Source organism: Orycteropus afer, unplaced genomic scaffold (genome assembly GCF_000298275.1).
Source record: "Orycteropus afer afer isolate SDZICR_OR568_19922 unplaced genomic scaffold, OryAfe1.0 scaffold00274, whole genome shotgun sequence".
Taxonomy (NCBI): domain Eukaryota; kingdom Metazoa; phylum Chordata; class Mammalia; order Tubulidentata; family Orycteropodidae; genus Orycteropus; species Orycteropus afer.
In genome coordinates, this window is record NW_006921861.1 from 2,710,775 (window position 1) to 2,725,518 (window position 14,744).

A 14,744-nucleotide genomic window follows, 5' to 3' on the forward strand; every position below is an offset into this window, starting at 1 on the left:
GGCAGTATCACTACGGAAGTAGGATTGCCCAACCTTCCTTCCGAGGAGTGGCTGATGGGTTTGAACCGCCAGCCTTCTGGTGAGCAGTCAAGTGCCTTAGAAGTCTGGAATCTGAGAATTTAGAATTCTGTTCTATACTTTCTCCCTTGTGATCAGGATTCTTCCACGGAATCTTTGATCAAATTGTTTAGTAATGCTAACTGGGCACTATCTCATTCTTCTGGTCTCATGGTAAAAGAGGCAGTTGTTCATGGAGGCAATTAAGTATACATTTCATATTTCCTCCTATTCCTGACTCCTTCTTCCTCTGTTGTTCCAGGCGAATAGAGACCAATTGTTGAGCCTTGGATAGCCGCTTGCAAGCTTTTAAGATCCCAGGTACTATGCATCGAAGTAGAAGGTAGAACAGAGGCACTACACGCCATTATTAGGTCAATGAACTGGGATGTCCCATGAAATCATTAACCCCAAATCTCCAAATCAAGAAACCAAATCCCATGATATTTTTATTTGTACATGATCAGCCTTAGCAGCTACTCTTTTTTGTTGTTATTGTCATTATAAATATATCTATCACACAACTTTGGCCAATTCAACCTTTTATAATGTACAACTTAATGAAAGCAATTATAATAATTGGCTAAGCATCGCTACCCTTAATCAACATGATATTTCCGTCACTGTTAGCCTTCCTATTCCCTTTCTCCTTCCTTTCACCCCTCGTAACCACTAATAAGCTTTTTGTTTTCTGTACATTGTCTTTTTATATATAAGCAAGGTCATGTACAATGTTCTTTTGTGATTGATTTATTTCACTCAACAAAATGTCTTCCAGCTGCATCCATGTCGTAGCATGTATCAGGACTTCATTTTTCCTACTGGCTGAGCAATATTCCATTGTATATATATGTACCACAAGAGCTCTGGTAGCGTAGTGCCTAAGGCGCTTGACTGCTAACCAGAAGGCTGGTGGTTCAAACCCACCAGCCACTTCTCAGAAGGAAGGTTGGGTAATCTACTTCCGTAGTGATACTGCCTTGGAAACCCAAGGAGGGGTCGCTGTGAGTCAGGTCCAACTCCACGGCACATAGCAACAACAACATGTGTACCACATTTTTTTTTATCCATTTATCTGTTGATAGGCATTTATTTTGTTTCTACTCTGGCTATTGTGAATAGTGCTGCAGTGAACATGGGTATATAAGAGTCTGTTTGAATCTCTCCTTTCAGGTCCTTTGGATATACAGTCCTTTTTATTGCTATTATAATGATATACCACAGTTTGTTTATCTAATGGGCATTTTGGTCATGTCCACCTTTTGGTTTTGAATAAAGCTGCTGTTCATATAGCTGTCCAGAGATTCTTTTTTACCCATTAGGATCAAGAAGGGCACTTGCCTTGTGTGGGCTCAGGACTTGGACCCATGTGTCTTACTACTCCCTAGGTGGACTGTCTCAGTCATTCTTCTAGTATGTAGCTCCATCAGTGTCTGGAAGCAAGTGGTGATGGTTTCTAGGCTTTTTGGGTGGTGGGCCTGTGGTATAAATTGTGCCATGATACTACTACTACTACTGACAGAGTAGCAATTTTCTTGAGTGTGCTAAATCAGTTCTGACCTATCCTTTTTAGTTCTGAAATATTTAGGTTCCAGAATGCTGTCTTCTCTCCCATTTTTGCTCTCTGTGACTTTGTCTTTTTATTTTTCAATGTTTTATTGCCATTTTCATGTAGTTTTGGGTAAGGTCAAAGCAAATGAGTGTGTTTAACCTCCTGTCTTGACCTAGATGTCTTTTCAACCATAGAGTATTTACCCAGCCCCGTGGTATTTCACAAAGTTTTTCCTTTTGTTTTTAATGTACTAAACAACATGAAATGGACTTGCTTACAGTTAAATCTATGTATTTATCTTTGTTTATTTAAGATAAATTTCTAGAAGTGGAATTGTGATATTAAAAGATACATATACTTTCAATGCCAAATTGTACCCTAGAAGGTCTGTACTAATTTATGTTCCAACAAGACAGGACACATATTTCTTTGTTGTTGCTATGTGAATTTAAGCATACTCTGTGGAACTTTTCCCCAAAACAGCCCCCATGACATACACACATACTCAAAAAGATATGAAGTCACAGTCTTAGTGGAGGGAGGGGCATGACCATAGCATTGTCAGCTCTTGATTCTGGTCCAGCCTGGAGGACAGCCTCATCCCTTCCTATACACTTAATCCTCTCCCTGAGCCTGGCATGGGTTGGCAATGAATGCATATTTGAACTAAGGCTATTCGGCTTCTTTATTTCAGGTTATACTCCTGGCACACCTTACAAAGTTTCCTGTTCACCCACCAGTGGAACGGTGCCACCATACTCCTCCTCCCCCAACCCTTACCAGACCGCTGTGTACCCTGTGCGAAGTGCCTACCCCCAGCAGAGCCCATATGCACAGGTAGGCTTGGGTGTATGCTGTGGACCTTTCTTCAGCACTCTGTGTGCTGTGGGTCTTTTCCATTTGGGCTGTGACCCACAGGGAATGGGACCCTCTTGCACTTGTCTCTCTTCTTCTCCCACAGCAAGGCACGTACTATACACAACCCCTGTATGCAGCACCTCCTCATGTCATCCATCACACTACAGTGGTGCAGCCCAATGGCATGCCAGCAACTGTGTACCCTGCACCCATCCCCCCTCCCAGAGGCAATGGAGTGACCATGGGCATGGTGGCTGGGACCACTATGGCCATGTCAGCAGGTGAGTCCTTGTTCTTAACTGACTTTGCAAAAGGCATATGAGAGGGGTAGGAAGGCAATACTTGCTAATGCTTTCTGACCTGTGGCTCAGGTTTTCTATGGCTATGGTTGTGTAGAAGGACATAAAATTCTTCAGTGAAGGAACAGCAAATTATCTTTTTCTTATCTCCTTTTCTTTTCTGGAGTATGGACTAGCACTTTCTGGATTTGATTGTGCCACTTTATTGGTGAGCTGCTGCATCTAGCAGCAGGGAAAAGAGTGACCCAGTGCCCAGCAAATAAAGTTTGAACAGAAGTGAACACAGTGTTCCAGGTGGAGCTGCCCTCTTGAATGCTGACATTAGTGTGGGCTATCTTTGCAGGCCAGTTGTGTTAATTGGAAGATTGTTAGGATCCTAGGAAAATTCGGCGTATGTTAATAGAAATAACTGCTGCTTGTAGGATTACTTTGTCATTCATTGGGTTTACTTCCCAAGGCCCATAGGTTAGGAAAAGGAGCTCTGGTAGTGTAGTGCCTAAGGCACTTGACCGTTGACCAGAAGGCTGGTGGTTCAAACCCACCAGCCACTCCTTGGAAGGAGTGTTGGGCAACGTACTTCCATAGTGATACCACCTCGGAAACCCAAGGAGGGGTCACACTATGAGTTGAGTCCGACTCAACAGCAGATAACTGCAACAACATAGGTTAGGAAAATAAGTCATGGTGAAATGAGACTTCTGGCTAGAATGGTCCCATCTCCATGGAGCTCCCCAGGGGTTTATCTGATTTCTGGTCTTTTGGTAAATGTCACTTCCTTTGGTTACCTGAGTTGGGTTAAAGCTCAGCCCTAGTTGTCTGTGTTAGGGAGCTCATGTCCACACAGGATGTACTTAGTTGCCCATGACATATTTTTTTTTTCTTTTTAAGTACTGTTCTTTGTTTTATTAGGCATTATTTCAGTATAAGGAAATTGTGCCAGGGAGAAAAGCATTTCAGAATACTATTTGTGTTTCTGCCCTGAGTCTCAATTTTATTTAGTTTTCCTATATTGAACTCTCAAGGCAAAGGAGACTGGCATAGACAGAAACTGTGTGTTTGAGACACACAGAGGGTGGGGACAGCAGGCCCTGGATTGGTTGGTGTGGGCATGCAGGTAGATTGGGTGCATGGGAGCTGCCAGCTGTGCTTGTCTAAGTTTGAAGCAGTGATTGGCCTTAAATGGATTCATGTATTTCTCAGCAGCTCATATGGTTTGGAATCCTTGTTTCTCATGGTGACATGGCATGGTAATGGTAAAGCTGGTCTTCCCTGCAGTGGCTCCATCTAGCTTCCTGTGTGGACACTCTTGCCAACCAGTGAGATACGCTGTTCTTTCTTCTAGGTACCCTGCTGACTGCTCACTCCCCAACTCCTGTCACCCCCCACCCGGTCACTGTGCCAACGTACCGGGCCCCAGGAACACCCACGTACAGCTATGTGCCCCCTCAGTGGTGATTACCCTGCAGATGTAAGTGACTGACAAATGCTCGGGTTGGCACTTTACTAAATGTGCTTTTTTTCAGGGGAGAATCCTAAGCATACCACATATTTAACATGCCAGGTAGAAAAATCTTATCTAACTGTTGATCCAAGGACAGTGCAGTTTTTATATTTTTTTCTTTTGGGACTCAAGAAATAAAAGAAACCATTATGTAATTACTGTATACAATAACCACTTTGACCTTACCTCTTTTCTTTTTCTTTGCACACCCTCCTACAGCCCTCTGACTCCTGTTGTAACCTGTGAAGCAGATAGGAATGCATGTACAGTGGTCTTTTCCAACCTCAGTGGCTCTCTGGGAGGATTCTGCCCTTTGTGGTCTTAGTGGATTTCATCATCTTTCATTTAAAACTTCCTCTTCTGAGCAGTGGTGCCAAAGAACTCTATTTGACTGCATTTCTTTCTCTGCCCCCAGGTTTGAGGATGGAGCTGTGCAGTCACATCATTGAGGTTTCACAGCTGGTGCTGCAGGCCTTGTGCCTCCAACCAGGACTCTCTTCTTGATGCTCTCGACACTTAGCTAAACACTACAACATTCTGGCCTAGCGGGTCCCAGCACTGGTAGTCTTCAACTAACTCCGTGGGTTGGTTTTAAAGCAAATCCTGTTTTGTGGACTGCGTGGCAAGTTTTTTTAGCTAACTATAATGATAAAAAGGGGAGTATTATTCTATTCTGAACCATATCTAGTTGAATGCATGTTTTAAAAAAAAAACAAAAGCTTGCTCAATCTACCTGCAGTGACTGATGCAAAACCATCATATGCAAAATCCAAAGGAATGGAAAAGTATTTTACAACTTGTATCACTAATGCACTGTTGTAATGTATGCAAAGTCTTAAAGTTATAAGTGTAAAAGTGAATTTTCCATAGAGCATCTAAAATACCCTAGATGATTCTTCAACCCTGTGGGGTTGATGTGGGTTGCCACTTAGGAACATGGACTTTAATTTTCTTTTTCTTTCACATTGACTGTACTAGGGGGAATAAGTAACAGGATCGGGAAAGTTGGGAAGGCTGCAGCTGCCTGGGTTGCACATCAGGTTTATTGGCTCCCTTTCCATATAGGCTTGTTGAGGTCAATGTGATCTGGACATTCTTGAAGATCATCACCAAATAGAGTTGTGTGGCCAGTACATTTAGGGGCAGGGAGATGATTTGTGTATCAGCAAAGCAGTTTTCTTTGTTATCTAATTTTTCATTACAAATTACAGATGTTTTCTCTATCTGTAGTGGAAGCGTCCTGTGTAGAATTAAATTATTTTCCTGGCAAGGGACATGTATGAAAGAGAAACAGTCACACTTGGAGGAGGCATTGACCTTTGCTTTACTGAGCTTAGAAAATCATTCCCCTCCTTTTTTTTTGTCTCCCTGAGAAATGTTGAGTCTGAAGAACATGTAGGTGTTGCTGTCCCCTCCCCCCCAAAAGAACAGCAAAGATTATGTGTTATGGACAAAGTTGTATATTTAAGAATTATTGAAAGGAAACAAAATTTTATTTAAAATTCCTCATGTTTCTTGTACAATGGTATATGCATACTTTCTGTCAGGGCTGTGGATGTGTCTGAAAATGTAGAAACATGTAGTTCTTCTTGGGGTTTTTCCCCTTGGTGATGTGTCCTCTGAGACTTGGATGGTAATGTGAGGTTGAAGAAGTGGTATCTATGGTTTGTGAGCTTTTTCTGCTATCTCTTTTTGCAGCTGAAAGCATTTATCATGAAATAAGGTTGGACTGCAGGAAGGGCCAGACAGGATCAGAGTCCATTTATGCCAGCCACAATTCTTAGGAAAGAATTTTCATCTTAGAATCAGAATATTGCACATAAGAAATCGGAGGGGTCCCCCTTCCTCCCAAAATATGCTCCACTTAAAATGATTGGAGTGATTTTCTTTGTTATCAGGTGTAATTGGTGGTGATGGAAATTGTGATCCCTTTTGGTGGGCTATTGGGCTATTATGGGGCTGGGATCTTATTTTGAGTGCTGTATTTGGGGGAGGGGATTCTGCTCTCATGTCTCTGGCAGCTAGGTCAGGGGCTTTAATGCTGGTTGGGGGGTTACCTCACTAGAGGTAAGCCCTGGTTGACACCACTGAGCCGTTGGTAACTTCTTTTTATTTTATTTTTATTTTTTTTTTAAATTTTAAATAGTAAGTAGTTTAGGAATATTTTGCATGGATCATTGTAAACAAAATTGTTTATTCCTAATGTCTGTTAACATAGGCTGTTTACTGATTGCTTTATGAGCACTTAAACCACCTTAGCGTGTGTGTGTACACATGCGTGTGTGTAGCAGACATTTACCCCAGGTACAGTTTGACTCTGTTCTTGTTTTTCAAGTCTGTATTGATAATTCCATTTGTGTAGTCAATGGGTTTACAATAAAAGGCTGTAAGGGTTCCAGGGGCTGATCTGACTGATTGATAGAAAAGTCAGTTTTTCCAGTTTAGTTATAATAGATTAGGAGAAAATAGTTGAAATTTTAGTATGCATTTAAACAAAAGGCTCAAACAACAGAAAATGGAAAACCATACAACACACATGACTCCCTATAAGTAGTGGAGTCATTTGAATTCAGGAGGGGATAGTAAGAACTTATTAGGATGTCTCTTCGACTTGCTTGGCTATTGGCACACATGGGGTGAGTGTTTTCACAAGTGCTGAATTAAACAGTGTTTTCAAGAGAAAGATGAGCAGGTTGCATTTTTTTCTTCATTTATATTAGCTTCCTGAGCACTTCTTTTTCCATTAATTTTTCAACTTTTTTCCCTTTTATGAAATTCATTTGGGGAGTTAGCTGGTTTTCAAATACTTTTTGAAAATGGAAAAAATGGCATGTGGAATACATCCATGAGGAACTCTTTTCAATTATGAAACTATCAGGGTATCAGCTATCAATAAGTACCTTAATGATGATAAAAAGTAGAGCTTGTCTGTCAGGTAAGGATCTAGACATATGAATAGTAACAAAACTATCAGAGATTGTTTGTAATTTCAACAGTGTTTATCTCCAATATAATTAATCAAGGAATACAACTTGAGTCAAAGTTATAAAGTTGTAAAATTTGGGATCCCAAGCACAGTAGTGGAACATTCTTGGAACATTCTGAGAAATTTTGGATTTTTGTATGTGACATTTCTGATTTAATAGTCCTTCAGCTGATTTGTGGCTCTTTAGAAGTTGAAACAGGCAAGCAAAGGGCCTCATTTCTGTATGCATGGATGACATCATAGATGTTTTTAAAAAATTGTTGTAAAACTTTTAACCCAAGGTCTGCAAGGTCTTTACATCAGATGTATAGATGTTGCTTTCTGTGTTACTGGAAATCTTGTTTGGATCTGGGCTGGGTTGCTGTATGTTTAGCAGTCAAACTTGCTAACAAAGGAGCCCAGCATTGGCCAAGGTAGGTTCGTCAGTGTGAAGATACTTCCAGAACCTTTTGTGTCTCTTGTGGTTGGTAGGGTCATTAGGGCTACCATTTGCTATTCCGTGACACCGTTTATTGAGTGCTATGCAAATATAGCATTTACAGGCGATGAGAGAGCCTGCCACTTGGGTTGGCACTAGTCAGCTTCCTGCCTTCCTCAAGCTGGGCACACAGTGCCTTGCTCCATCTGGCAGCGTCATTTGACTGTGATGAGTGAGGTCTAAGGGGGTGATTTTGGGAACACTTAAGTAGTGAGAGAAAATACATTCTTAAAGATAATTGGAAATGTACAAGTGTCTGGTAGTATTGTCCACACTTGGTTTCTCTGAAGGTGCTGGCGTGAAGGTGGCATACACCAGCTGTGTAAATACTAAGATCTACTTTAATTGAGAAATTCAGACTTCTTTATCTGTCCATTTTAAACATTTGCAAACAGTATTAACCCTGACCATTTGAGCAAACTTCTCCTCCTCTGGCAGCTGGTGGTTGGATACTTCATCATTGCCAACCTGGGTATGATCTAGACAAGATAGGATACCTTGTCTGATAACTAGTGGGTGCAAGGATAGGTTCCAGGGAGTTCAACATCACCAGCTTCTAGGGGCATGAGATGAGAGCAGTTTTCTGGTTCTTCTCTCTGGTGCTTTCTCTGGGGGTGGGTTAGGGTCGGAGGTGGTTTCTAAAGAATGAAGTGAGGCTAAAGGGAGGGGCAGAGTGCTTATTAGCTTTCTTGTCCAGCACATCTCAGATTTTTTTTGTATGTGGTTGTGTGTCATACCTCCCCCCCACCCCCAAATTGTGTATTTTTTAGCCTAAGCTTTCTGAAGGTGCAGTAGACTCTTGAAAATACTGCAGATAACTCTTGAGGGTAGAGTGTGATCATTTTGGGTAGAAAACTGTGACGTTAATCTTAGCTATACCCATTTTGGAGTGTTTGTCCCTTTTTCCCACCTCTACTTCATTTGAGGAACAGAAAACCAGTGGGGTTACCTTACTTTTTTTTGATCTACAGAATTAAAGGTTAGTTAGGATTCCCTGTCCACCTTGGCACAGGAAGACAGAGGGAGAAGCAAAAGAAGGCCTTCTGTATATCTCTGTCTAGGGGGCCCAAGAGGAGCTTCAGGAGACAGCATGTGCTCCCAGCTGCCTGCCTACATGGCATTGGGCACTGTAGATGACAGGTGTTGGTCTTGGCTTCTTGGAGCTTAGATGGAAGTCCTTTTGTGAGGGTGTTGGCCCCCTCAGCACCTCCTGTGGGTCCTTGTGCAGACTAGTGGTCAGTAGAATGCTTGGGACCAGATTGGAGAGCAGTTGCCCTGCACTACCAGCAGCATTACTATGACAACCACTTGGCAGAGAGGCCCGAAGGAGCCTTATGGGTTGTGATTAAATAGGAAACGGTTCCTTTTTTTTTTTTTTAAGATAATGACTTAAATACTGTTTTCTAGACCATACTATTGGTACTTTTTTAAGCTTAAGTCAGCATTGTCTTCCGGTGTTAAAGGCATCCCTCACCTCTGCATTGAACTTACTGTGTCAATACAAAGGAATGGATAAATCCATCCTGAGCCAGTTCAATTATGTGTAAATTCTTCCTATTTTAATTTTTTATGCAATCTGATGAGTAGATGAGCTCAGATTTAAAATTATTAAAAGCACGTTTATTGTAACAAGAATTGTTATGTATTAAAACTGCAATTTTCAATAAAGATTAACTTGTGTTGCATATTCTGATTTTCATGATTTTTCCATAGAGATTTTGTTTAGAAGTAGCTTGGCCTGTCTGGAAGGTGGTGTATATACCTTCTGGTCTCAAGGTAGGAGAATGTGTGGGGTTTCAGGAAGAAGGCCATTGTGATCTTCAGCCCCTAAGTGACCCTGGCAGTGAATAAGGGTGTGGTAGAGGCCTTTGGTTGTAGAGGATTATTTCCCAGGGAGAGAAAGTAAGGGAAACTGCTTTGGGCTCCTCTTCCTCCTAGGTAATATGGCCTAGATACTTCTGGGAAGTCATATTCTCTTCCCATTTATCAGATGAAGTTGCCTCCAAAAGATTAAGTATCACTTATCCCCCAGACTCTTATTTCCCAATTTTAGCAAACTGTAGTCTCTGGGGAGCAGCCCTCCCTGAGTCAGTGGGCCCTCTGTGGAAGGGGACTGACCTAGTTTTCATCGTACATCTAAACAGGCTCTGGGAACATAGACTCATCCTGATCTAACTTCACCCTTCATTGCCCCTGTCCTCCCCAACTCCAAATGGCCTTCTAGAGCCTGCCCAGCCACCTTAGCCTCATCCAGGGTCTGACAGCTGAGTTGTACAACGAGCTTGAGACCTTACATGCCATGCCTCCCTCCCCCCCAAAAAAGGCCCTGGGGCTCATTATCTGCAAAGAAAGTATTGGGGTAGAAATGGGATAATAGGGGCAGAAAGGGTAGGTCATGTTGACAGTGACTGGCATCTAGGTTACTTTTCACAAGATTGTTTATGAAATTAAATGTAGTTCTGGCTTGGAGCATATTTAGTAGGCAACAGTGACTGTACATGCTGCTGAATTCTTGCAGGTGAGTCTTCTGTACCAACATACTCCTTGCTCCTTGGCAGTGCTCCCTCTGCTCCCACATTTCTGCCTGGGGTTGGCAGGTCCTAGATGCTGAGATGCAGAATTCATTCCTTATGGCTTCTGATGCTTACGGGGGTAAGGCAATCTTTCTGTGTCACTAACAACTCTCTTTTTCCATTGTTAGAAAAACAAAACAGTGAAATCCAAAAAAGAAAAACAGGCACCAGGTTCTGGAGTCAACCCACAACTACAGTTGGACTGGCTATAAACCCTAACAGAAGTACGCAGCTGACTACCGTTTTGTTTTCTTCCCACTATAAATATCACAAATGAAGAGGCCATCCAACAGCAGGGAATGTCCAGAGAGGGGCTGGGGGGAAGTGGGTGGGCCCTGGGCCAGGCATCTAAGCACAGAGTATCTGTTTTCCGCCCTCAGAGGTAGTGCTTGACACCACTGGCTAGGGCCAGGACCTGCAAGGAAAGTGGAGGGCTTTGCAAAAACTGAAGGCTGCAGAGTCTGTCTGCCCTCCCCACAGTAAGGAGGAGGATGAAGGATAATTAGATTTCCAAAGAAGAAGATCCAAAGTGGCCAGATCATGTTCGCCCAGGGCTGTAAGAGGAAAAGTGGGTGGTTCTGAGGCAGAGCTTCCAGGTCCAAAGCAGAGGGCAGCTCTAACCTTGAGCTGGTAGAAGGGTGCAGTAGAGCCAAGCAGGAGACCTGTGGGAGGGGGCTGTGTATTTGGGGTACTGTCTGCTATCGTAGCATGGTCTCCAGTGTACCAGGAGTGTGGGAAGAAATTGCACAGGGAAACAGAACTTGGCTCACTGCTAGCGACTCCGGGCATCTCCTTGCCTTGACCCTACTCCTAGTGTGCAAAATAAATAGGCAAAGGAGGGCTGGATGTGAAAGGGCTCAGGGGTAGCTGAGTGTGTTTTGGCCCTCTACTGGGACAGGTCCAAAGTGCTGTTAGGCCAGAGGTGGGGGTTTTCAGTTTGTGAGGGTCACTTTCGGAATGGTGCCAGTCGGCTGATGCTGTGCCAGAAGGTAGAAGGCTTCCGCTTGGGCTCTGCCAGCACCAAGACTTGCTGCTGGGGTAGGCTAGCAGGCCGTGCTGGGTGCTTCTGGTGTGTTGAGTAGTAGGGCTGCCTGGTGGCTGGGCAGGAAAAAGACAGCAGGTCACAGTGGCACAGGGCAAAGTGACAGCCTGCAGTTTGTGGGGAGGTGGACCAGGGCCCATTCCACAGTTCTGCCTTACATTTCCCACAGGTGACAGTTTAGCCACCCTTGCTTCCAGCATGGTTTGGGGCTGACTACATCCAGAGACCACCTGGGCCACTAATGAGCTTCCATGGCCTTTAGAGGATATGGGAAGATGTGGCCTCTGGATTCCTCATGGTATGCCCACTTAACATTTCAGGGTCTCCACCTGTCTGAGGAGATGGGGGCATTTGTTCCTTCCCAGGGAGCCATGCAAGTCTTTACCACTGGCAGCCCCTTATTACCAACTTTTCAGGGAAACACCTCACATACTGGTCATGGCTCAAGTCAGGGTGGGTGTGAGCAGCCTAGAAGATGAGAGCAGGGGGTACCTTTAAGTTTCTCGGCAGTTTGTTGCTTGCTGGCATTCAGCATGGCCTGCTTCCGCTGTAGCTCGGTGATGGAGAAGCCTGACATAGAAGCACCATGTGGGCTTTCAGGTCAAGGATGAGGCAGCCCTTCTACCTGTTCCTCACCACCCCCCCTTAATCTTTGCCATGAGCTGCTGCTCTCCCACCTGGGCTGCACAAGCCTGTGGCATGGCCACCCAGGCACTTGGCCCTGCCAGGGAGGGGAGGTAGCTGGGACCTAATCTGGCCATGTGTCCTGTGCTTTATATTCTGCATTCCTGTCAAAAGCCCATCTCCCATTTCCTGGAGCCCGAAGGACAGTCCTCTGTTGGTTCTTGGACCTCCCACAGGGCCCAAGACTCAAGCAGGGGACTGCTGCTATCCTCAGTCTGTCTGCTTTGGTGCCACATTGAGGCAGAGGAGAGGCATGAAGGTGCACAAAGGGCCCCAACAAAGCATCTCACCTCTGCCCTCACCAGATCCCTGATGTCCCCTCCCTTACCCCTTGTTCATGTCCAGTCCTTTCTGAGAGCCAGAGATGGCCTAGCACTGCTGTGCTTTGCAAAGTCCATGAGCAAATGGGGGAAAGATGCTCTGTTCATTTGATGGCTGAGGGAGGGTTTTGGAGGGCAGTGCCCAAGTCCCACATCAGTGTTCTCTCAGAGCTTGTTTTGGAAGGAGGCTCCCCCAGGTCCTAACAATTGAGCAGAGAAGCTTAAATCCTATAGAAGCAACTCCCTACCCCAAACACAACCGGGTAAATGGCATGGCCCTGGGGCTGGATGCTGAGACTAAGGGCTTCCTTCGAGCAGGGTCACGAAGGCAGTGCCAGTGCACTCCTGGGGTTAAGAAGGGCCCTTGTACTATAGACAGGGGCTATCTCACGGTTTCAAGGTGGTCCTGACTGCCTCATGTTAGATTAGGAGGGCAAGGCTGAACAGGCTCACACACCTGTCTCCTTGTCGATCCGTACTTGCTCCCTCTCACTGAGCAAGGCCTTGAGCCAGCACTGCTTCTGCTCAGGCTTCCTGGTACATAGCAGGTGGTTCTCTCCTGTGGTGCTACAGCACAGCCTGAAGGCATTCTTAATATTCATATGGAGGTCTCTGTCCTTCCCATCTTCCACATCCACGACCTCCAGGCAGTCCATGTCCACATCACGGCGGAGTAGGTCCTGCCAGAGATCCTGTCAGGTGGTGCCCAGCCTGCTGGTTGGGACCCTCCTGGCCTTTCCAAACCCCTCCCAGGGCCATGTGTAAAATAAGCTCTTCTTTATAAGAAGGGTCCTGGGGGTTCCCAACACAGGACAGCTTACTCGCTGTTTGCCCACCTCTATCCCAAGTGGGTCCCCGACTATTTTCTGAATTCATGAATGCACCTGGTCCAGCCCCTGCCCTGGGAGGAGTCTGTCATTCAGGAAACCGTTTCTGATGCTTCTGCTATGCCTGGCCTGGAAGTTAGTTCCCATCTTCAAGAATAAACAGGCAGAGGCTGGGGGAGGCGCCATGGAAACAGTGCAGGCTGGGCTGTATGCCCTATAGGGGGGGGGGCGGGTGGCCAGGCAAAGAGATCTCAGTCAGGCTTCAATGAGAGGAGTAAAAGCTAGCAGCCACAGGTGGGGGCTCCTTAGTCCCTGAAGGTGGCTTCAGAAGGCTTCAAGAAGTTTACATCGCTAGGGAGGGGTAGCATGCCTTTCAGGGGGAGAAGAGGCAGTGGCTTGAGAAGAAGCTAGGCTCAAGAAGGCAGAGCTATGGTGTTCAACAGCACAGGGCCTGGTCAGTCCATCTTGTCAGTCCTTGGTACAGGCCCACCCTGCAAAGCCACCCTCCTATCCCTATAGGCCCCTCCTGGGAAGGTTGGGCAGAATTTGGGGACAGGAATTACCCCCAGCCGTCTTCCTGCTTTATGCAAGGTCACCCTGTGTCCAGGGTTCAGTGACTCTGATACCTTCTTAGAGTAGATGAGCTGGTGGTCAAAGAGGAAAAACATTCTCTGATGGCTCTTGGCCTGAGGATGCATAATGCATGTCAGCTCTCCCGAGTAGATGAGTTCCGAACTCCTGACCAAGAGGTCTTCCCCCTGGGGAAGCCCAAGGAGAGGCATGAACTGAGCCCACCTAACTGGGCCCCAGAGGAAGCACACTCACTGATCTTTGCCTCTGTCCTGGGGGTAGGGGGCTGTGGCACCTATAGGGCCAAGGACTATAGCAGCTAGGACAGGCCATGGTGGAAGGGGTAGCTGGGCCTGCAGGGAAGTATTGAGGGTGTAGCAAAGGTGGCAAGAGAAAGGCCATGTTTGCCCTATGAGTTGGTTATCTTTGTAAAACAGGCAGCCTGGAGTCCCACGTGGCTATTGAGCACTTGAAGTATGGCCACTTGAGATATGATGTAGGTGTAAAAATCATACTATTTTTGAGGACTTTGTATGAAATAAAGAATGTAAAATATTTCATTAAATATATTTTATATTGATTACATGTGGAGATGATAATATTCAGGATATAGAGCTAAAAATTATTAAAATTTGTTTTACCTGTTGTCCTTTTTTCTTTTATTAAGATGGGTGATCAAAACCAAATACCAAACTCATTGCTGTTGAGTCAGTCCGACTCACAGTGACCCCTCCTTGGGTTTCTGAGGTGGTATCTCTATGGAAAGAGATTGCCTAGTCTTCCTTCTGAGGAGTGGCTGGTGGGTTTGAACCACCAGCCTTCTGATTAGCAGTCAAATGCCTTAGGCATTACGCCACCAGAGCTCCCAAGATGGTTGTGCTAGAAAGTATAAAATTACGTGTGGCTCACATTGTATTCCTGTTGGATAGTGTTGCTCTACAGAATAATTAAGCCTGGCTGGAAGTCACTCTGAGTCTGGTATTTACGGCTTCAAAGG

At 45.0% G+C, this 14,744-nt stretch overlaps 2 protein-coding genes across 2 annotated transcripts in view; one reads left to right on the forward strand and one right to left on the reverse strand.

Annotated features, from left to right (window-relative positions):
- The window catches only part of FAM168B (family with sequence similarity 168 member B), a 57,225-nt gene extending 53,004 nt beyond the window's left edge, over nucleotides 1-4,221 (forward strand). Inside the window, exons 3-5 of the mRNA XM_007950511.2 lie at nucleotides 2,304-2,446; nucleotides 2,571-2,748; nucleotides 4,109-4,221. Coding sequence (XP_007948702.1) covers nucleotides 2,304-2,446; nucleotides 2,571-2,748; nucleotides 4,109-4,221 — 434 coding nt within the window. The remainder of the gene's footprint in view (nucleotides 1-2,303; nucleotides 2,447-2,570; nucleotides 2,749-4,108) is intronic.
- Nucleotides 4,222-11,250: 7,029 nt separating this feature from the next.
- The window catches only part of ARHGEF4 (Rho guanine nucleotide exchange factor 4), a 302,751-nt gene continuing 299,257 nt past the window's right edge, over nucleotides 11,251-14,744 (reverse strand). The window contains exons 7-10 of the mRNA XM_042782264.1: nucleotides 13,804-13,935; nucleotides 12,808-13,030; nucleotides 11,839-11,916; nucleotides 11,251-11,402 (exon numbers count right to left, since the gene is read on the reverse strand). Coding sequence (XP_042638198.1) covers nucleotides 11,251-11,402; nucleotides 11,839-11,916; nucleotides 12,808-13,030; nucleotides 13,804-13,935 — 585 coding nt within the window. The remainder of the gene's footprint in view (nucleotides 11,403-11,838; nucleotides 11,917-12,807; nucleotides 13,031-13,803; nucleotides 13,936-14,744) is intronic.